Source organism: Poecilia formosa, unplaced genomic scaffold, assembly GCF_000485575.1.
Source record: "Poecilia formosa unplaced genomic scaffold, Poecilia_formosa-5.1.2 Scaffold203, whole genome shotgun sequence".
Lineage (NCBI taxonomy): Eukaryota > Metazoa > Chordata > Actinopteri > Cyprinodontiformes > Poeciliidae > Poecilia > Poecilia formosa.
The window spans coordinates 1074825-1097910 of NW_006800142.1; the positions used below are offsets into that span (position 1 = coordinate 1074825).

The 23086-nt window shown below is 41.5% G+C and overlaps 2 protein-coding genes across 3 annotated transcripts; both read right to left on the reverse strand.

Moving 5' to 3' along the window:
* Positions 1-174: 174 nt before the first annotated feature.
* LOC103148362 (tubby-related protein 4-like) lies at positions 175-15231 on the reverse strand. 2 transcript variants are annotated; one of them, XM_016679167.1, is made up of 16 exons: positions 15126-15231; positions 14187-14479; positions 12864-13133; positions 11776-11904; positions 11490-11651; positions 11169-11349; positions 10975-11082; positions 10438-10604; positions 8723-8947; positions 8339-8573; positions 6656-6779; positions 6408-6552; positions 5543-5636; positions 5296-5439; positions 1806-5188; positions 175-1702 (listed from the first exon to the last, which is right to left on the reverse strand). In XM_016679167.1, exons 2-16 carry the CDS (start codon positions 14202-14204, stop codon positions 1586-1588), a joined length of 5502 nt encoding a protein of 1833 aa, XP_016534653.1. In that variant the 5' UTR covers positions 14205-14479; positions 15126-15231; the 3' UTR covers positions 175-1585. The 2 variants fall into 2 exon arrangements, with proteins under 2 accessions (XP_016534653.1, XP_007567149.1); XM_007567087.2 differs by having other exon boundaries at positions 12864-13136.
* A 3916-nt stretch (positions 15232-19147) lies between these two features.
* On the reverse strand, positions 19148-20824 carry myct1b (myc target 1b). Its single transcript, XM_007567088.2, has 2 exons — positions 20660-20824; positions 19148-19837 (listed from the first exon to the last, which is right to left on the reverse strand). Exons 1-2 carry the CDS (start codon positions 20712-20714, stop codon positions 19338-19340), a joined length of 555 nt encoding a protein of 184 aa, XP_007567150.1. The 5' UTR covers positions 20715-20824; the 3' UTR covers positions 19148-19337.
* Between the last annotated feature and the right edge of the window lie 2262 nt (positions 20825-23086).

Consider the following 23086-nt stretch of genomic DNA (forward strand, 5'->3'; position numbering starts at 1 on the left):
TTACAGTAATGATAATGTTAATAACACAATCAGTACCCGGGAACAGGAGATTAGACCTGGAGATTTTAGAGAAATTACTTCACAAATAAAACAGCAGCAAAAACATTGCAGATAAATAGATTTTATTACATTTTGGCTAACCCATAGGTCTTTACAAACCTTTTTTTTTCTTTTCATCACAGAATAAGAAATAAAATCTGGCTGCAAACTCTTCATTAGGCAGTATTGCTGATGACTGGCGAACACTGTCTTTAAAGTTGCACAGAGGGGGAAAAGCATTGTAAAATTAAATCATTGCACTTCTTGTTGCTCTCCAAGGTTTTCCCCTTAAAGTAATTTGAAACAAACATTCAATAATAATTTATCTTTTTTATACATTAGCACCAAATTTACATGAATCTCACTCCTACAGCTCACTGCAACAACTTATAAATACACTTTTGCAAAATTATTTTCTTTTTTTTTTGTCTACAGATGTAACATCACAAAATATTTGGTAAGTAAAAACAAAAGAAATGAAAAAAAAATGTTAGCAACGTATAAGCACTTCTTATCTAAGCGTAGGTCACTTGCTAAATCCACAGTGTAGCAAGCGGCTTTATATTTTCCTTTGCAATTACAACATCAGTTCTGTGTAGGTAGGATTATTGCACAAAAGCTCTATCTATTCAAAGCAGCACTGATTTCCAAATAGTGAAACTACAGCACTTCACATTCAAATGCAGGATTCAAGTAGCATCATAAACACCCAGCAAAAAAAAAAAGAAAAAAAAAAAAAGAGTAAGATTTCACTTTAGCTTACATATGGCACTCAAAGACTTAATCAACCAGCAACAGGAGGATTTCTGTAAACAAAAACAGTGTTTGGGCTACAGAATTACACGAAATACGATTGAATGTACAAATGTAAAATGCAAGCCTCAATGAAATATTACTGCCTCACTGAATCAAATTGTAATATTTTTGCCAAAAGATGTATTTTAACGCCCATTGCATCACTTCATAGAAGTAACATAAATACGATGCCAAACTTTGCTCAGGTCTTTCAGATGCAATGACTCACTCATTGAAAGCATGTAGCAGAACAAATTAAACAAATCTCACCTTAATCCTGGCCTGGAATGAGATTTGAATCAGCAAAGTTAGTGAAATCCTAAAAACAACTAATAATAAAACCAGCCTTCTTTACTGGATTCCTTTTAAACAAATTTTAAAAAGTGCAAGATTTGTGTTAGATATCTTATGGTATGGCTTAGAGGCAATGTATTCTGAATTTCAAACTCCATTCTACCCTCAGAAATTGCATTTATTTAATGCAGAATGAATATCAATTATGTAAAGACTTTTATATTTATTTATAATATTTATTCTAAGTTATATTTCTGAACTACAGCATTAAGTCAAAGTTCTGGATAAACTGCTTCCATCAGTACTTGACAAGCTGACTTTGCTTTCGATACTAACTGTAAATCACAGGTATGTGAACAGTCAAATCAAAAAAAAAAAAAAAAAATCTGGGAAAAAATGTAATAAATGTGTCTCAGTCCCGACCAGTACAGAACAGCAACACCGGCAAAACGACTCTTCATTTCAGTCTTTGAGTCACATTGGCCAAGGCGACAGCAAACGCCTGCACGGCAGAGAAAGGGTACTGGAAATCCAGGATGTAAGCGTTCCCGTCTATTCGCCCAAACTGCATCACCTGAAACAACAGAGAACATCAGAAACACATCAGGGATTTCTTATTGTTTCAGAAAGTTATTTGGTCACCATTAAAACTCTTGCGTCATTGCTTTTCACATTACCTGCCTGCCATCCAGCTCTATCTGAAAATTCTTTGCTGACTCCTGAGTGACCCGACCACCAAAGTCAAGCTGATAGACCTGCGTAGCCTCGTTCCAGAGTGGCTGCTTATTGGCCATGACATAGACGAACCCTTGGCTACCTAAACTGCGGTCTTCTCTTTCGTTGGCTTTGCGGCACTTGATCTCTTCCAGCTCACTTGCCATACGCAGGCTCCTCTTGTTCTTCCAGCTCTTTTTGCTACTCTGGTTCTGGTTCATGAGCTCGTCGCCACTAATGAACAGTTCTGGTTCGCTTTCGGAGCTGTCCTGGAACTCGTTCGTCGTCCTGCTCATTTTCTTAGTCTTATTCAGTTGCTCTCTCTGCCCCTTGGGCTTCTTCTTCTCTCTACTGCCGAGCCTTGGGCTGGACATGAGGGTGTTGAAGTCAGAGAGTGCCCGCCCTTCCTTTCTCGATCTGCTCTCAGAGACCGTGGGCATGTTGCCCTCTTCTGCCCTGCTGTCAAGCCTTTTGCGGCTCTTCTTGCTGTAGCGTTCCGACTCCTGGGGAACGGGGCTTTCGTTAAGGGACGACGGCTCGGGAAAATTGTTGGCAGACTCTGCTTGGTCTTCTGTGGCACTTTTGGATGGGATCAACTCAGTGGGCGGGGGAGGAGGTGGTAGTGGAGGTGGTGGAGGTGGAGCAGTGGGAGGAGGTGGGGAGAGTAGAGGCTTTTCTAAAATCTGATGAGTTTTGGTAGGCAGGGGAGGAGGTGGAGGATCTTGCATTGGTGGTGGACAGGGGTAAGGGTTCCAAGGATGTAAACTGACAGGGTGAAGCTGAAGTCCAGCGCATGAGCTAGCTCCAGGGTACAATGGAGGGAGAGGACAGCAAGCCAAGTTAGCCAAGTTTGGAGGGTACCCTGGTGGTAAGACCAAACTAGGATCCTGTTGGGCAAAGGATACAGAGGTGACTACCTCATTTGGGGAACACTGTGGTGGAGGGTTCTGTAGGGTCTGGAGTGGAGGTCCACTGTGACCCACACCTGGGGGGAAAGGTGAGAGGGATATCTGGTATCCTGATGGGAAGGTAAGAGTGCTCGTGTTCAGACTGGTTGGAGGCTTCGTTGTGAGGACAAAAGGAAGCCGAGTAACGTCCAAGTGCTGCGCCTGACTGATAATGAGAGGGGGTGGTTTAGGATTTCCTGGTGGCGGGGCTAACATCGTCTGCTCTGGAGTAAGCCAGAAGTCCTCTGCGGTGGAGGTGTCCCACTGATAAGGCGGAGGGCGTTTGACTGTCATACTGCCATCGCCCAGATTCAACTGACGAACAGATTTCTCAAGGTGACACTGCTGATTTAGTGTCTCGTCTTCAGTAAACGCAGAGTTTACGTACACTGTTCTGTCCCGGCTGTTATCTACCGCTCCCAATAGACTGTAAGACGACTGAGACGCCAGCGGTGAGGCACTTTTGGAGTGCACTATGATGGTGCTGTGATGAGCCCCTTTGCCTGGCGGGAAGTCTTGCCTTACGACCGTGCCGCCTGCGATGCCACTACTCGTAGTCCCCCCTCCGGTTACACTGACACTGGTGCTACTGCTGTTACTGCTGCACTGTGTGCACGTGTACAATGCAGTGGGCACCCTCTGCTGGTAGGAAAGCGACAATGCGCTGTTCATTTTCGCCTTGGTAGGCAAAGTTCTCGAGCTGTCCATCATCTGTGGCACTTTGAGTCCCACATCTCTGCGCTCACGACGTAGAGTGGCATGAATCAGACTGCTGTCGATTTTCTGAGGAGGAGGAAGAGTAGCAGTTACCTGATTGGCCGGATCAGGGTACGGAGGAGGGTCTCCGCTTGGTATAGAATACCGAGGAACGGACAGACGACTCAACGTGGCTGAGCTGTATGGTAGTTGAATTTTTTTATTTTCAGTGGAAGTCACTTTAAGAGTTGCCGAACCTCCAATGCCATGAACAGAGTATGCATTCTGATTGCGAATGAGGCGTCTCCGTGGGCGACACACCTCCTCTACATTGCCACTGCTGTCAAAGGTGGTGATCCGTTCGTACCCCAGAGGGGTTGGGTACTGCAAGGTGACTGGGTGAAGCAAAAATTCGTCTTTCTTGAGGCAGGGATCGGGGGCCAGGACACTTGGGCTGTCACAGTTTGTAATGAACGTTTGAGGAGCAGCGGCTGCTGTAGCTGCTGCCGCAGACACCACGGTCCCTGGGTACGGAGGTGGGGGGTTTACCTTCCTCATCTGGATCTCCACAGCTCCGTCTGCGTCGCTGAAGGAAGGAGGTAACGTCCGTGGAAGAGTCGGCTTCAGCGTGTGTGCGTGGTCCCCCCTGTCCAGCTCAGGCACAGCAGTGGGAGGAGGGATTGAAGGAAGGAGATGGATCTGTTGCAGAGAAATGGTTGGATAGCCAGTGGGAGGCGGCGGCAGCGACATCTGCATTTTGAGCTGCTGCTGCATTTGTTGGTGCTGCCTCTGCATCTGCTGATGTTGCTGCTGGATCTGCTGATGCTGCTGCTGCAGCTGCTGCTGCTGCTGCCGCATCTCCTGGATCTGCTGCCGGATCTGCTGCTGCTGCTGCTGCATCTGCTGCTGCTGCTGCTGCATCTGCTCGTGCTGCAGCTGCATCTGGTGCTGCTGCTGTTGGATTTGCTGCTGTTGCTGAAGCTGTTGGGCCTGTTGCATTGGCGGGTGCTGTTGAGCCTGGTGTTGATGATGTTGGGCCTGTTGGTGTAGAGTCTGTGGGTGATGCATCTGCTGCAGCTGTTGATGTTGTGGCTGTTGTTGTTGCTGCTGCTGCTGCTGCTGCTGCTGCTGCTGCGTCTGGGACGGATGGTGGTGTTGCTGCTGTTGTGACTGGGACGGATGGTGCTGTTGTTGCTGTTGTTGCAGTTGGTGATGATGCATCTTCTGCTGCTGTTGCTGCTGCAGCTGCTGCTGCGTTTGCACCGTATGGGATTGTTTCGATGGCTGCTGGCGAAGCTGCTGTGAGTGAGCCCGCTGCGAGTGAGGCTGTGGCGGTAGATGGTGAGGCGGTGGTGGGGGAGGCAGAGTACCAGGGAGAAGAGGACCCATGTCTAACCCACTGAAAATCCCCTGACTATGATTTGAATATCTAGTTGGAACAGGGTATGGTGACGCAACAGCATCTTGGCCATGATCAGGGACGGGGACTGAGGCTGAGGCAGCCGCCGCCGCAGCCGCTGCTGCGGCCGTGGCTGTTGGATTGGTTAGCACGTCAAGCTGAATGTTCTGATTGGCCAGGAGGGATTGAACAAGTCCGATGCTTTGAGTTGGAGACATGGCTTGAGCTGGGCTGTGGATGGGAGCGATGGGAATATTGACGGTACAGGGTGGGTTGTCTCCGGCTACTCCAGACGGCCCCATCACTTTAAGAAGACACAGAGCAGAAATTTACCCAAAGACACTGAAATCTCATCGTATATTAATAATTTTACATGTTTTTTTTCATTGACAATCGTGCTGTCGTTGGAACCTGGTAGGTCATCCTCGTCCTCACTGAACACATTGGGGTTGAACACAGGCAGGCTCATGAAGTCATGAGAAATCTTTCGCACTTCAGGAAGGTAGATAGTCATCTGCCTCGGTTGCAGATGCAGCAAACTAGTCTTGTAGATCACTGAAGCAAAAGAATACACAAAGAAGAAGAAAAAAAAAAACATGAATCATAAATTGTTTTGTATACAAATCATACATGCATCGGACATTTTTGGGATATTTACCTGCACCGAGATTGGCTGGGAGGAAAGAGGCGAGTCCTACAATTTTGAACTTTGTTCCCCAAATGTTAGATGTGACTTGGGCAAGGTAGTTGTGCTGTGGAAGTGTAAAAATAGAAAATTACTAAATTAGTCTGCATGAACCTCTGGCACAACAAGGTTTTATTAACTGGATTTTATTTAGATTTTTTTGGATTTAGTTGTATATTTAACAAATAGAAATAAAGAAATCTAACAAAAATACTGAAGTATCAGTACTTGTTGATTATGCAATCGGTTGGTTTCCTGCATAAGATGAAAAAACTAGTGGAAGATTACTTCCCTGGTTTTACTTGGCCTTAAATGTAATTTACTGAACATCTCCAAATATTTTCACCTTATTTCACGTCTTCACTCTGATACCACCAAATGAATTTGAGTGGTGAGAGTAATCAAATAGTAATGCAAAGCTTCTAAGTTTGACTCCAGCTTTCCACACAACATGCCAAAGTATATAAAGGCAAGACATCGAATGTCAAGATGCTGATCAGACTGACTGACCCTGAGCTATTTTGTAGTGAAGCTGTTAGACATACTTGAAAAGACTTGAAGCTTTAAAATAGGCTACATATCGACCCAGGGAGATTCATTCATAAAAAATGTGAAATCCGTTCTCATCAAAACCGTTCTCATATAATTTCACCCCCATCTTAACAATTATGCACAGCTTTGTGTTGGCTGACTACATAAAACCCCAACAATAGAATTTGTGGTTGTAATGTGACAAAATGTGAGTATGAACATTACATAATCGATGTAATGTCTTATATGCTATGTTTGAAGACGTCAAGAGCGTTGACAAATAATTTTGAGTAAAGGTCAAAAGTACCTCTGTGTTTCCATCCATTGTAAACTCACGGCGGGTCAGACTGGGCGACCGAACCGGAGGCTTTTTAGTCGGTAGCCGTGGTGACCGTTGCCCTTCTTGATTGGCGCGTGAAAGTTTGGGGGATTTTCTTGAATCCATATTTAACCTAAGAAAAATATATATATTGTTAGACTTGTTAAAATAACAGCATCAATAGACGAATCCTGAATGCGCAAAGGCTTCGTCGACATCATTTCCGACGAGGCAACCTGTTTCCGCGGGATAACTTTGGCGACTTCTTCCCCACCCACTCGTCACTCAAGTCGATGTCACTGGAGTCGGAGCAGTTACAGCTGTCTGTGTAGGAGATCATGGGATTCACACACACGTCCTCTGGAACAAGAAACACAAGCGGTACTGAAGATTACCGAGCAAAAACATGTCTGTGGCAAAAAAAACAAACAAAAAAAAAAACTAAAACAAACGTGACATTAAATTTCCGTTGCATAAAAATGATTTAATGAGCCAAATGCCCGGTCCTCGCACAGGCTATTTCTGAATCAGGCCACAAATCATGTTACATCAGAGAGGAGACTGCGTTTGTTCTTCCTCCTGGCAAATGGTTAGAACACAGCACTCATATCCCTTCTGGAAAGCAATAAAAGTGTGTTTGAGCACCTGTGTTTTTATCTCCTATCCAATGCTGCCTTATGGCTCATCTGTCCTCAGCAAAACATTTATAAAAATAGAGATACATCAATAAGGTATTCTGAGTCAGTTTGGAACAATTCTTTAAGTATTTCACACACAAAAAAATAAAATGTCCAGCAGCCAACTGCTAAGATCTTGTTGACATGCCATTGTATTGTGTAAATTTAGTCCTGATTGTTTTAATAAGCTCTTTTCAGAGAAGAATCAGATGGCTCACGTTGCCCTTTCCCTTCAGTTTGCCTTTAGTCGCACTGATTACTGCAACAATGTCTTCACGGCTTTGCCTGAAAAATTGATCAGCATCAGCTGCAGCAGATGCTGAATGCTGCTGCTCGTGATCTCACCAAGACCAGGAAGACAGAGCACATCACCCATTAAACATTAAAATATGTTTGTTAGTTTATAAATCACTGATTGGCTTAGCACCAAAATATGTGGTAGACCATTTGTCATTCCAGGCCACTCAGGTTTTCTGGTTTTAGCCTGCTCTGTATCCCCTGAACCAGAATTCAGCTTCTATGCTGCATAAATCTGGATCAAACTTTCAGAAAACTGTAAAACAGCCAAGCAAGAATTTGGTATTTATTTACAGAAAATGAGAAATGGTCAAATTAACGAAAAAAGATGCAGTCCTTACAGACCTCAAATAATGCAAAGAAAACAAGTTAATATTCATTTAAAAACAACAATACTAATGTTTTAACTCAGGAAGAGTTCAGAAATTAATATTTTGTGGCGTAGCCATGAGGTTTTCAATGGGGTTCAGTGCAGTGGTCCATTCAGTTTTTTCAGAAGATTTTTATTTTATGATTTTGATGATGGCTTTTGTTTCACAATTGGTGACTGTGTTATGTTTTCATGAGGTAAAGCACTGAACATTTGCTGAAATGTGCTCCACAAATAAACTTGACTGGACTTTCTTAATTAAAAGGATGCACAAAGTTTTTATAACTTGACAACTCTATCGTATATGAAGCTGTTTTAGATCCAACAGAAACTGAATAACTAACAACATATCTGTTGTTTGCTGAAATATTTACAGACTGAAAATTATTTATAGTTTTGCTGCAATTAATAATTAGGAAGAAGAAAAATCTGGGTTTTTTTTTTTTTTAGTATTTGAGAGGCTGATCAACATTCAGGGTAGATGAAGGGAAAATTTGCTCTCCAATTGCTCCGTGCATCTCTGGAAAAACATACACACAAATTCTGATGAATATTAGGGTCAATTGTGAACTCACCAGGCTTGCCTTCAGTTTTTGGATCCATAATGACAAACTCAGGCCTGAGCTTACTGATGCGCCTTCCCTTGAGAATAGGCACCAGCCCCCCAAGATACTCCAGGTACAGCGTGTAGCAGGGGCCGCCTGCCTCAGGACTATCCTCCGCTCGCTTCATGGTGCAGTGCAGCCGCTCGTTCCCGGACGTGGGGTAGCTGACAAAGTCGCGGATGTTGTTGGGGTCAGGAATCGGAGGCTGGAACAGAGAAAGGAAAGATTTCTGGCTGCTCAAGGGGACAATATGAAAATGTGAGTGTCCGATGACCTCTGCTCACTTCCACAGCAGGATCAGCATGACCTAGCCACACAACTGCAGGTTTTAGGAAATACGCTGAAGTGAAATACCTTGATGGTCGGTATAAAAGCAGATGTAACGTAAGAGCAGAGCAGCGAGGGCATGTTCAGCTTCCCAACGTCCTTCTCTTCGCGCAGGGCGCTCGCAATACCCTGCTGGCACAAGAGCTGGAGGCTGGCCACCCTGTGCTCCACACGCACCACATAGAGAGCTGGTCCGCATGCAAGGAACAGGCGGGAGTCTCTGTGACCCCAGCAGATGGTAGTGATGGGCCTCTGAAACAGAGCAACCAAAGATCTTCTATTGTTAGAACACACTGGACACTTCTATGGTATTTATGTAACTAACAGTCTCAGACAAGAAGCCCTGCAAAAGTTTTCATATTCACTGGTGTTTTCAACACTTTGCCACATGTTAACCAAAAATTCGTACCATGAAAACACTTGGATTTGATATGGAACTTCATAAAGTAGTCCATAGTTTTTAAGGGAAATGAAAATCTGCAAAGTGAGGCAGACGTTTGTACTATCAGACCCCAACCTGAGTGAATACTTTAATTATTGGGGGTACGTCTCTTTAAACTTAGCAGAGGCAAAGATGGACATTTTCGCAAATTTTTTTTTTTTTTGCCTAAAGTAGCTGAAGTTCGGTCCGATTAGAGCATCTGCAGACAGCAAGTTCTGCCACAACTTCTACATTTGAAGGTCTGAACTTTGGCATTTAATTGAGGCCTGATACTGTAGCTCTTCTGTTGTGATATTTTTTTTATTTACTTATTATTACTCTTATTATTTTAGCATATATTTTTCTTTTTCTTTTCATCAACTTATTTTGTTATCATTTTTGTACAGCACTCTGGTGCAATTTTAAACCTGTTTTTAATAAATTTGACATTGACTTTGATCTAATCCGTTCCATTGTAGGTCAGGTTTAGGTTCACTATTGTGCTGAAAGGTAAAGTTTCACCCCAGTCTCACGCTGTATTTAGCTCCACGCATGTTCCCATCAACTCTGACCATGTTCCCTGTCTCCGCTGAAGAATGGCGTTCCACATCATGATGATGCCACCGTTATGTTTAATTGTGTTGTTGGTGTGTTCAGGGTGATGTTTGAACACATGTTTGCAAGTAACAAAAGCTGTATTGTCTTTCCATTTAGCGATTATGCACTTTGTGTGGGTCTATTGCATAAAACGGGATACATTAAAGTTTCTGTTTGCTAACTGACAAAATATGGAAAGGCTCAAGCTTTCTGCCTATCTTTTGTAAGAAACTATATAAATATTTAGTCTCTTTATATTGCTATCTTCTAAGATATTTATAATAATAAAAAACTAAAGAAACTATGCCTAAAAAAAATTGTAGCCAGGAGATCTAAGCGATGCCAATCAACCTCCTGGATGCTACTCAATTTGCTAATGGTGGGAAAACAACTTACTGTTACAGGAAAACCGTTTACCCGGCGTCATCGGTAGCGATGCTAACTAGCTTTAGCATTCATGGCAGGCTATGTTGTAGTGAACCAGCTGTAGCTTAGCAAAGAGCAAGAGGGTTTGGGTGAGTACAAGAGTGATTGGCAGCGCTAAAACCCTCGTCCTGGCTCTGATTGGCTGTTTCTACTTCTGCAGTTAATACGAGGAGCACTGGGCGAGGCCACAGGAGCTTGATTTTTTTCATAGATTATCTGTCTTATACTGTCACAACATAATGATAAAAAAAATGTTTTTAATAAAAGTTCCATATTGCAGCTATACAGAGAGACTAACCTGTGCAGGTGTTTCCAGAGTGTATATGTGCTCTCCTTGTACATTGTAGAACTTAACAAGAGCATTCCGCATGATGGATGCACACGCTGTGTCGGCTGGGAGCCCGTGTTTCTCCATGCCAGCCACAGCCAAGAGGTCTCCCTGAGAGCACCACTGGGCTTCTACATCTATAGTGAGGAAAATTAAATCAGAAAGAAATCTGTCGACAATAAAGTTGTAATTTTTACTCATGTGGGCTGGAACCTGAAGTGGCAGTAACAGCGTTTCTCAATAAACAAATTCAAGACCTACAATTGGTCTTGTCCAAGTCCTGTTCTTGAGAGCTAGCGTCCCGCAAACTTTCAGATACTTCCCTTCTCCAACACCCCAGCAGGGATGCATCTAACAGTTACAGAACTGAAGCTATCAGGGCCCTGACTTGGGCACCCCTAAATTTGGATGATTAAAGTCAAAAGACACCATGACATTAATGGCTACCTTACCTTTACCAAATCTGAAAACTATACCTTGTTGCATCATCATACTGGGGGATCGTACCTTTCAGTCCTGAACGGATAACAGCCGGAGAGAGATCATCGTAGTTGTTCATCAAACTGATATCTCCTGATAAGAAGGTGACTGTCAACAAAGGCTTGACTCTTCGGACTTGGAAAAAGGAAGAAAAGTACATGTACATTCATTGGTTCATTAGGCGTTTGTCGTGAGCAGAGAGGGGGAGGAAACGGTCATACCTAAAGGCAGGATATTGTCATCAGAGTCCGTGTCGCTCTCTGTGCTGTCCTCGACCAGGAAGTCGGGGCAGTTCCACGACATGCTGACGATGCCGTCAGACTCGTGTAGCAACACGTGAGCGAGCATCCGTCCATGACAGTCCATCACTATTACCTGCCCATCTGCTGTCCCAAACAACACCTACGGGGAAAGTTGTTCAATAACAACAACTATGTTACTAATAACTAAGCCGCCGCTAAACGGAGACAGCATTTCTTTAACACTTTACGCGAACCACCAAGGATGTTTTGATACTAGAAACTCAGCAGAGCGTCTTTTACCTGCTGATCGTCAGGTGTCCAGATGCCACAGGTGATCTGACTCTCCAGGTTGATCTCTGAGGACCAGTGTCTCTGCCCGCTGACCGAGCCGACTAACACAAAGCCATCCCTGTAAGCGATGAGGGCTTGGGTACCGTCGTGTGACCAAGTAAAATCACTCACCTGAAGGGCGATAAGATATACTGTTAGGGGTATTGGTGTGAAACAACTAAAGCGATGGCGGGGTTTATATTTGTAACAAATGCATGCTGCATTATTATTGAAACACAATAACGAAATTGCACACCTGGGCTCCTCTGTCATTCACCAACTCCACAGACCACCTTCCCTCATACTGGATCCATACAAAGATGCCTCCTTCCATGTCACAGGTAGCCAGCTTCTGGAAGGGCTCATTCCAGCGCACCAAGACAACCTGCAAAGGAGCAAAGCAAGAAGGCTTTCTTCCATTTTCTAAAAGCACAGGTACAGCTGTCCGCGGAGAGAAACTTTCAGGAGTAATGTGCTGCATAAACACGAGTCTAAAAAAAGACTTTGAGGCAGAACAGGCTTTTAAGAGCCAAAGCAGTTGCAAGGAGAGTCAGCACACAGGCACATAAAAATAGCACCAGCAAGAAACATGTACTAACAATAAGAACAACGACAAGTTCATGAATGCAACAAGGACCTTTGGAGCAAAGAAATCGACTTTAAGCAAAAGCTGAAAATGATTTGATTCTCACTTTTACAGTTTATTAATTTTGCAGACAAGCTTCTGGCACAGTTGGTATAGCTTCCTTTCAGTCGGTTGGTTTCTTGGATCAAAATCATTTTTTAGGAATAGTCCACATTTGAGGAGACCTTTGATTGTGTCCAAGTTTCAACCGTCTGATTTCAACTTGTCACAGCAAATTGGTTGGGATGCTCAAGAGCAGCCCGGGAACCACAATGGAAACCACCAAAACACCATGTTTGTTGATTTGCCCACACAGACAAGCCAAGTTCCTTTTTTTGAGAGACGTTTTAAAGTCAGAGTAGAAAAACGATGAGCAGTTCAGCCGCAATGGCAATCAGCATGTTTGAAAGAATCAACAAGAGCTTTCCAAGCACGGTAGCAATATGCTAAGGGTTTGTTTAATTGCCTGCAGTATTGGTGCGTCTTATAGAATGGGTGTAAAAAATATCTAAATTCTTCAGCTCCATCGAAAATGAGCAACTAGTTGAGTCACACGCAGGGTAATTATACGATAAACCTATTAACACTTTCTTGAGAATGGGTAGACATATGGTTGTATCACTGCACATCTGTCTGCTAAAGGTACAAATGTAAACGTTGCATTGAAGGGCGTGGCCAACAGCAGCTTATTTGGATTTAAAGTCACAAGAGGCCCTCACCTCACTGTTGTGTCCTCGCAAGTTAAAGTTGATTCTCTGCGGTGTACTTCTATCCCTCCGGCAGTGACTGGAAGTGAACGTCACCCCGACGACTCCTCTCCCGTTCCCCGTGGCGAGCCAGCCCTCCTCGTAGTAGCGTCTCCGGCACACCGGCTTGTCCTTCTCGCTCTTGGGAACGCGGCCCTTCCATGAGAGGCAGAGGATGTTGGAGTCGCTGCACAGGATGGGACCATGTTCCACGGCGGCCAACATCCCTACTGACTGGTCAGGCTGCTGAGTGAGACAAGAGAAGAGGCTTCAGGTGATAGATCAACACGCATTAGAGCAGAATTTTGAGGTAGACGATAAAGATCATGATAAGTAGTTTTCCGTGGTTTTATAAGCATGGTGTACTTTTGTATTCGGATCCTCTGAGCCAATGCTTTCTGCTACTTTTTCTGCAGATACACCTGCAGGAAGTTTGGGCTAGCTTTGCACACCTGGAGACTGAAATGTTTGCAAAGTAGCTCAAGCTCAGACTGGATGAAGAGCATCGATCCATGAACAGCAATTATTTTCAAGTTTTTCGAAAGTTTCAGAGACTCAAACTTCCTGTAGACAGACCAGAACTGAATTCTACTCAAGGATGGAAAGAGACCATGAACACAATGGCATGCCACACTTTTCAGATATTTGCTGGTAGAATATATAGTTTCCCTTTCACCTTACAATAGAGGGCTACTTTATATTGGTCAAAGAGGCCATGAAAAAAGAAAAAGATTAACACACTGCAGTAGCCCAAACCAGCAACAAACAATATAGGCAGGGAAATAACTCCCTAAAACCGGGTGATTTAAAGTGTTTTGTTTTGTTTTAGAAAATTCTGTGCAAATTAATTTTGACTGGCATTTTAACAAGTACCAGTGAATCACTAAGTGTGCCACTTATGGCAGCTCATAATGTTCTTGCTGTAGTCCCTATTATTCACTGCTCATGGAGCAGCTCCAGGATTTGTCTGTAAGTTACATCATCACTACAGCTCTATTTATCATCATTCACAAAATGAAATTAAACCATATAGATAAAATACGTGAAATTCTGAGAGCTATGTCCTTTCTTTTATGCCAAAAGGGGAATATCAAAAAGGAGTATTCTCTTCTACCACACTTTTAAAAAAAAGCTAATCATTCGACATGTTACAAATTTGAGGTCCCCAATTTATGTCGGAGTCAGTTTCTGCACATATTTGATGTGTGCTTGCTGACATTATGTTATGTAATGTCATGGGGGGGGGATTGGCTAAACCGTATTCAGTATTGACAATTTGACAGCGGCTTGAAATACCTCATAGTTCCTGGGCATGTTGAATCAAAATGCTTCCTCTGAAGGTGTCCATATTTTCATCCAGATGATGCACTGAAGGGTAATGGCTGTTTTCCTGTTGGTGCTTAAAAGGGGACCTATAATAGGGAGGTAAAATGCATCATACAGCCAGAGGGTATCCAGCTCTTCCTTCATTCATTCATGCATTCATGCATTCATCCAGCCACTCATTCAAATCTGCGCTTTAGAATTTGCCATTTGAAGATGCGTGCCTCCTCAGATGCCAGTCACCCATCCCGGAGACTTGTGCAATCCTGTTGAGGTGCAGGAAGAAAAAAAATAATAATAGTAATTTAAAAAAAAGACGTCAGGAGGGTGAGGGGGGGGGGAGACAGAAAGAAAAACGCAGCAGTTCAACAAGTAAAGGACGGAGAGATTTTTAGCTGAAAAACAGCGGTGTCATTCAGAGCGTCGCCGTTCATATTTAGTGTTTCTCAGTCTCTATGCAACGCCAACACTGCAATGAAGAGCTAGTCTCCATGGGTACTGATGCTGCCCTCGCCTTATTGTTACCGGCAGAGCAGAAATTACACACAGATATTTACTCAAACGTCGCAAATATTACATAAACCCTTCAATGTTTAGAACATCTGAACTGTGGCGTGAACGTCAATAAGCTGTTAAAATAGCAACGATATATCTTTGACTAAAGCCTCCGTATATTCAACAACTTGGAGTGAATTATGAGTCAAAGACAAAGCAGCTCTTTTAGAAATCTCACAAAATGACAGGTTACATCTGACGCTTTCTTATTCATAGGCGTCTCATATGTACCCGCATCACCCAGCTGTCTGAGTGAGTCAGAGCTCATATCGACACGAATGTAAGGGCTTAGAAATTACACATGCGCCACTTATATTAAATATGTTTAAGTTTCAATTAATTAAAAGCGGTACGTACCTGTCACCAAGATAAGAATATCTATATGTTAGTCCTAAAATGACAGACAGTGCCGTAGTGTTGCCAGGCGCTTCTCCTTTGGCGCACTTTGTGCTTGTGTCTTTAAAAGGGGTTGCCATGAGGCAGGTAGCGTGGAAATGCTGCAGGGGTTTTTCCAGCGCGGATTCAGCCCGTGCGCCAAACGCAAATGTTGACGGCTACAAGAACAACTAAATTTACCAACTCCGATTTTCATTTTATATAAACTTCCATCCCCCAGAGGCTAATAAATCGTTCAAACGCTTCCAAGTGTTTCCTGCTTCACGCAAACGGGGGTTTCCGTCTGGATGGCAACCTCGTACGGCGCACCCACTCTCTGTAACGTACCTGTAGTGCAGCTTGCAGCTGTGATTTCTGGCAGAAATGCACGATCTGCATTTTTCTTTCGTCGCGTCCTTGTCATGGCTCTTACCGTGTTCGTCGTTAGGTTTGTAATTTTACTGTTTGTTTCCAAGAAATCAGTGAAGACACGCTAAAGATGTAAGACTGCAAATTAATAATAGCTATTTTACAATTTTTTTTGACAGAAGTTACCAAAAAAAAAATAAATAAATAAATAAAATAAAATAAAATAAAATAAAAATAAAAATGACAAGATTTAAACCATGTGCTTTTGACATTTACCTAATTGTAGAGTTTTTACTTTTATGGAAAAATAAAATATTATCACATATTGGGGCATATTGGGGGTTTTTAACACTATTTTCATAATGACAGCACAAAAATGACATTAACAGTATAAAGCAGAGCAATGAAAGTTAGACTATTATAACATTTTATACATATTTTACTGCTGGTGGCTGTTTCCTAGACATAGATATACATAGACACAGAGTCACTTTATTGTCATTCAACTGTACATTTAAATTTTGAGCAAAATTTCGTTGCAAGGCTTGAATAGTCATAAAACAAATAAATGGTACATGTCACTTCCAGTGAACTTTCAAAATAAGTCCCTATGTGGTGACTTACACCAAATATAGTCACACTATCTGGTGTTGTATTGGGTTTGACTATAAATATAAATATATAAATGCCAAAGGCAATTCCCAAAACTTCCCATAAGCTTATCTAAACTTTTTTTAGTTTAAATAAAATAAATATCACCACCTCTTTTTTGTCAAAAGATGATTTAGCCAAAAAAGGACAAAAACAACAACAACAACAACAAAAACAACACTTTTGTCAAAAATAACTTAGGCCATTATTTTAGGAAAGTGATAATATATTTGTTTACATCCAGACTGACTTGAGGCATTTGCTAATGACAAATATGAAAGGTTCGGGGTAAATTTTATTGTATATTTCTATATATTCAAGTTTGGATTCAGGGATGTTACATGTGGCCTTGACCTGGGTAGCTAAACAAAGGAAGAATGATCCGTCCGTTGCTAATCTCCAGTGATCATTGGACAGGGTGACCACTGGACAGGACACCAGTCCATCTCAGTGACACACAAGACAGATAATACGCGCACACGTTCACATCTAAACAGAAAAAGTCTCATTATGCAAATATTGATATTTCCTCAAAAAAAGAAAAAGAAACTAAACCATTTGGATTACTATTACTTTATATTGAAAACAACTAATAGCGCCATTGTTAAGATTCATATTTTTATTTCATCAAAAACACTGGGGCACTGGAACTCCTCATGGTCTAAACGCAGTTTATTCATGACTGTACTGCTAAACATATGGAGACCATGCTCATGAAATACTAAATAAAGTGACTGTCTGCTGGAAGATAAGGAAATATAATACACAACATAACACCTTCACCATCAGAAAGAAGGCTGAAGTAGACATGACCAAACTTTCTTCTAATTTCTAGTAAGACTACAAAACGAATGCTGGGTAAAAAGGACATATATTGAAAAGAAATCTAACAATCAAGTCATTAATAGTATTTATTTATCCGTCTTTCTTACAATATGCCTGACTCCACCCACCAACAGATTACAGGTGCGTGTCAGTGTCTCTTCATTCTCCTACGAACAGCGGCGCCTCTTGTAGAAGGATGCCATGTTTGGTGTTGTTTTGTGTAATAAAATCCCCCCAACAATCAAACATATGTGTTTGATGAGATTTAGGTGCTACGATTCTACAGGAAGTGATGCAAACGATCATATCACTTATGGTAGTTACTGATTTGCAAAAGCTATGTGGAAATACTTTAAGTGAAAGGGACCGTCAGTGGAGGTGGAAGTTACAGCTTTTGACAGCAACATAATATTTCTTAACTTGCCTTGAATGACATCTAAACGCCAAAAAGAGTGTATTTTATGCATTTATACTGCCAAACACTTTAAAAATTGAATTGACTTCCATGGTTTACGGCGGCTCATAGAGTTTACTTTGCACCAGAAGGGGAATGTAAGGACCCAGATGTTCCAATCCATCTTTGGAAGAAACATTCCTTACTTTTGGAGTTTTACTATCCCAACAGACCTGTAATATTTATAAACCATTCAACTATTCATTTCTATATATAACTTGCATAGATTGAAAAATTTGCATGCAAACATGATTTTATTTTTAATCATTAATATTTTTTTTGCATTAATTCTTCCACAAAATGTTAGTGTGTTATTTTTGGTTTGATAAAAGAAATTGAAATTTTCAGGATTGCCAAGGAAAAAATAGAACAGTTATTTGGAGACAATAAAATTATAGCATGTGATGTGAAAAATTAGGTTAAATATAATCAGCTATGAAATTTTTCACATATCGTGACATTTATTCTGCTCAGTTCAACTAAAAACAAAAATCTGTGACAAGAAAAAGAAAAACTGAACAAAAATAGTTTCAAAATCTTCTTTAGCAAATTGTCATAAGGCAGTGGTTTGAGGTGGTGAGGAGAGACGCTGAGACCCAGGTTATGTTGAAAATGTTGATATTTAATGACGGAAGCTCAGTCCAATACAGGCAGCACGGCAGAGAATAAAGCTAGCGCTTACACCGGTAGCAACTGTACAAAACAAAGACTGACATGACGAGCTGATGCCGGCACAGGACTATACAGTTCTACTGTGACGACAGAGACAAAACTGACAACTGACATTAGACGAACTTAGACAAGGACCCGCCGAAGAATACAGACAACAGGTGGGACTAAATACACACGGGGTAATCAAGGGAATGAGACACACCTGGGAGACAATCAACGGGGAGGACAGGACAAAGACTCACAGGGAAACAGAATCACACAGAAAAAGTCAAAACTAAACACAGAAACACGGATCATGACACAAATAAATCATATTTGTTTCAAGCACATTTAATTTAATGTAACTTATTTAATTTGTTTATGGTATAAAACTACCATTATTTATAGTTAATCTAATTAAACTGATAAAAACCTTTGTGGCGCAAATTGAAGCCTTTTGAGCGTTTGATGCGTAGAGCGAGTCCGACGCTCCGCGTAGACTTTGAACGTAGACCAGACGTGCCTGACGCTCAAAACACGTTTGTGCGAACGCACCAAAAGTGCACACGTGTCGAATTTGAACCGTCAGACGCATTTTTGACGCGCGTAACGCGTTTGGCGCTAAGTTATTAAATAACTAGGTAAAAATATGGGATTATAGTGAATTTGCAAAAACCGCATGTTTTTCATATTGAATTTAATACCAAAGGAAAATGAACATTTCACTGTATGAAAAGTAGGAGCACGTGCTCAACAATCTACATTATCCTAAAATTTCCCAGCGGGGCTAAAAGCTGAAATTTAATCAAAATTAGGTTCAATAAAGTAGGTGGTGAACACTACTTTATTGAACCTAAAAAGGTTCAATAAAGTAGTGTTGAACCTTTATTCAACACAATCCCCAAAAGCTTGCACCTTTTGGGGATTTTTGGGGATTTTTTCTTCTACCGGAGTTTTTTAATTAATTTATTTTTGTTGTTGAATTGTACACAATAGATGTCACATTTCACAATTAAAAATTGTTTTAAAATGATTTATCATGGTCTCATTTTTGTTCATAATTGAAAGCTGACATTTTAACCAAGGTGACTTTCAAGAGCCACTGTATCTCCTTTTCATAAAAAAAATAAAAATAAAGTAAATGTCTAGTTATTACAAAAACATTGCAACTGTAGTCTGTTTTAAAAGTCTGCAGATACTTAACAAAGTCAGTAGATTCAGTTCTTGTTGTCATACCAACAGCTTTAAGTGCAAGTCTCCTCGAAGGCATGGATGACACTGTCATATGCAGGAGGTGGAGTGTGTGAGGGAAGGAATCCTTTCAGCCCGTTGCCACCCAGCCAGAAGGAATTCCTCTTGCTTGGTACGAGGGAGGCTGAATCAGAAGAGTCCATGGCCACTGTGTCCTCTGACATGGTCACCCGTGTATCGTCTCCCATGTCCAGGCTAGGCCTGCTCTTTTTGGGCAGCGGCCGAAAGGTGGACGTCTCTGCGCCAGGTTTGCTCCCCAAGGGGCCCACCGGCTCTAGAGAGGGCTGCCTGTAAACACTCAGGAAAGTGCTTCGGTAAAGGCCAAACTGGCCGCCCGTGGGGTCACGTCGCGAACTGCCAGATTTCTTTTTGGAGCGCCTCGTGATCCTGGCTGTAGCCCGACGTCTTGATGCCCAGGTTAACAGAACGTAGATCAGAGCTCCCAGCAGCAGGCCAACAAGAATAGATAAACAGAAGGCTAGAATCAAATCACCTGGATGAAGACAAAGCAGTACGCAGATTCAGTCGAGGGAGGCAAAGACAGATGAAAGGGAAATGTTTGGTGGAGTGGGTGGGCAGATGCATTGTGTTGCCCTGCAAATGAGGGAAATTATTTCCCCAGATGGTGATTTCGACAACACTTTAAACCCTCGACCACAACGAACAACAGGAAGACAAGTGTTACCAGAATGGTCTATGCCAAGCTTTTTTTTTCCTCTTCTTTGGTGTATTGACTTATTGTTGCACATACTGTTGTAAATGGCCACTTTTACATAAGATCTTACATCATGCACGGTGTGTGGGTTCACAGGCTATGTGCTGCGGTTCTACCCAGCTGAAGAGCTGAAGCTGAAACAACTCTCTGGATATTATTATTATTAGGTTTCATGTTCATTTTGAAATAAGGACGTATTACAAACGATAACTGGTTGGTTTTTGTTGCATTTTTAAAACAAAGAAACTGAATGGCACAGGGAAACAGATTCAAAGATCTATATATATTATATATATATCAAAACAAAAAACGCTTCAGGTTGTGTAACATTAATTTTGAAATTAACCTGAAGACAATAAGGAAAAGCAGATTAATTTATTTTAATACACAAAAGAAACCTGGTGTGGTATACTAATTATTGTTTAGACTAACTAACAGATTATCGCTCTTTTGCGATTTAATTTTGAGAAACTACAATCGCTCCCTATGCATTTTACACACATCTCTGTCTATGCTCTTTGCATATAAGTAGCTTCTGCAACAACAACAAAAAAGTCTTTTAAAGAAATCTTTGCAACCAAAAAGTTAAGATCCACTTACCAAGATTAAATGATTTTAATATTTCCAAAAATGCATTTGTTTCATTTAGTGCCATTTTCCCACCATGAGCTGGTTTTTGAGCTCCACACAGACTCACACACGCACAGAAACTAAGGTTTTTCCCCCCGCCCCAAGACAGGCTTTTCAATCCCAACAGTGTTTGGTGTGGCGGAAATCTTGCTGTCATGCTTCCTTCCCCTCTCTGGCTTTAAATTTAGTAAACGCGCTGCTTATCTGCGTGGGACATAACACTAGGAAGCAGTGTTACTTCCTTTTACATCATTTCCTTAGGATCAATACCTCATAACAAAACTCCTATTAAATATGGCTTTCATACAAGTAGAGCATGTTACATGTCATCTGCAGGATGCACACATTCCATGAAAAAAAAAAAGTTGGTTAGACCAAAATATGCAACATCCAACCAAAAATACTGCCCTCTTGCTCATGTACAACACCTTGGAAATAATTCAAATTATTCGGGTTTCCTGACAATGTTCAGCACAAGGAGATCCATAAAACTCTGCCAAACCAATCCAGTGTCTTTAGAGTATCAAGTTCAGGTCCCTGTGGGGATTTCCTTCCATTGTTGCAGTGTTCCCACTCTTGCTCCAAGACTGAGAAGAACATTGCAAACTTCTACAGTTGAGTGCTAAAACCTCTGCTGCTTCTTTTCTGTAAAGAATTTAATTTCAATCATTGTTATATATGTTTTTCTTTCAGTAAGTCTGAAGAAAGGGTTTTGTCACAATAACGACACATTTTTCCTCGGGATTGAACCATGAGATCTTGATGTTGATACAGGTATGTTTACAGGAGTTGTCCAGCAGGTGGCAGTCAAGTCTTTACAATGAAACTGCAACTGTCGGTGTAGGACCTGAAATGACCTTTATGGGCTCCTTTAAATTAATGAAAGATATTGAATTTCTATTGACTCATGTTGTAGAAAGAGACAGATGAGTTTTTGTGTGTTATGTAATTAAAATGGGGGAAATGAAACAATATGCCACACAATTTCAAAATGGGCTCATCTTTTTCCCCCCCACCAGTCTTCTTCAATATTTTCACGACAAATCACTCTAACTAAATTTAAACAGCTTCTGTGGTGATGTTTTTTTTTTATTATTGTCCTGATCTTTCTTTTTTTCAATTCTATAAATCTAGTCAGAGGTGAAATGACAGTTAAAAAAATAAACTTTGGGGTGTATGAGTTAATATTCAACATATGATACTGATTGACAGTCTGGACAAGTGGATGTGATGTTGGCAGTTTACTAAACTGATTCAAATCTCACTTGGTACACCCTCACTGTTTTGTGGTATTTGGCTATCATAAATGTGAATGAACAAAGAGCACATGTGGGGTTACTTTTATTCATCACCTACAGGCTCCCACAAGTTCAAGTATTCTTTGATTTTGAGTACCAAAAATGCAAACGTAGAGATCTGAGTTCATTTCACACTAGTGATAAAATGACATAGTATTCCAGAAACCTTGATGAACCTAAAACTCAGGTCTAAACCTGAACCTCACTACTAAAAACACTAAAATATAGGTATTCAAAGACTGGTTCATACTTTTATTCACTTTAAGTTTGATAATTATACAGCAGAAGGAATTAGCCCAGCTCATTCCTCTTTGGGTCTGCTGATCTTTCTCATTACATTCTCCTCTGCTCCGAAGCTTATCTGTGACATTTAGATCAGATGGGTTTTCTGGCCAATAAACAACAGCGATACTATGGTCATCAAAGCAGGTATTTTGGCAGTATGGGCAGGTCATGAGAAGTGTTGGAAAATGAAATCAGCATCTCTGTGTAGTGGCTCTTCAAGCTGTAGTCCCTGCCATACTGCACAATCCTCTCAGGGTCATCTCTGTTGCTTGTGTATCTTTTTCTAATATATTTTTCCTTCCACTTAACTTTCCATCTATATGCGTGCATATAGATGGCATAGCCTGGGCAGTCAGTTTTCCTTCAACTTTGCTGGCCATAACTTGAGCTAATATTTATCTTATCTATTTTTTTAATACTGGACTTAAGTTTTCCATCAGTCATAAGCAATATTAGTCAAAATTAAACATTTAAAATATCTCACATTATGTGCAAAGAAGCTATATGAGTTCTAGTTTCTGAAATGAATTCCTTAAAAATATACTTTTTCCCCCCGGACATTATTGCCCTGAGATGCACTCGGAAAGCTTGTGCGTAAAGCCACTGCACTATAATACCAGAAAACCACACCTCACATTTCCGACTCCTCCCTCTGCCAGCATCATGCCGCTCAGCTTCTTGTGGTTTCCAGCTTGCAGTCCGCCACTGAGCTGATGCACGCCACCAAGTTTCATTTTCAGGGTTACCATGGGCAACCGGGCAACACAGACACGCACGGGCACTTCCTCAGGGGAGTTCACCATGCTCTGCGCTG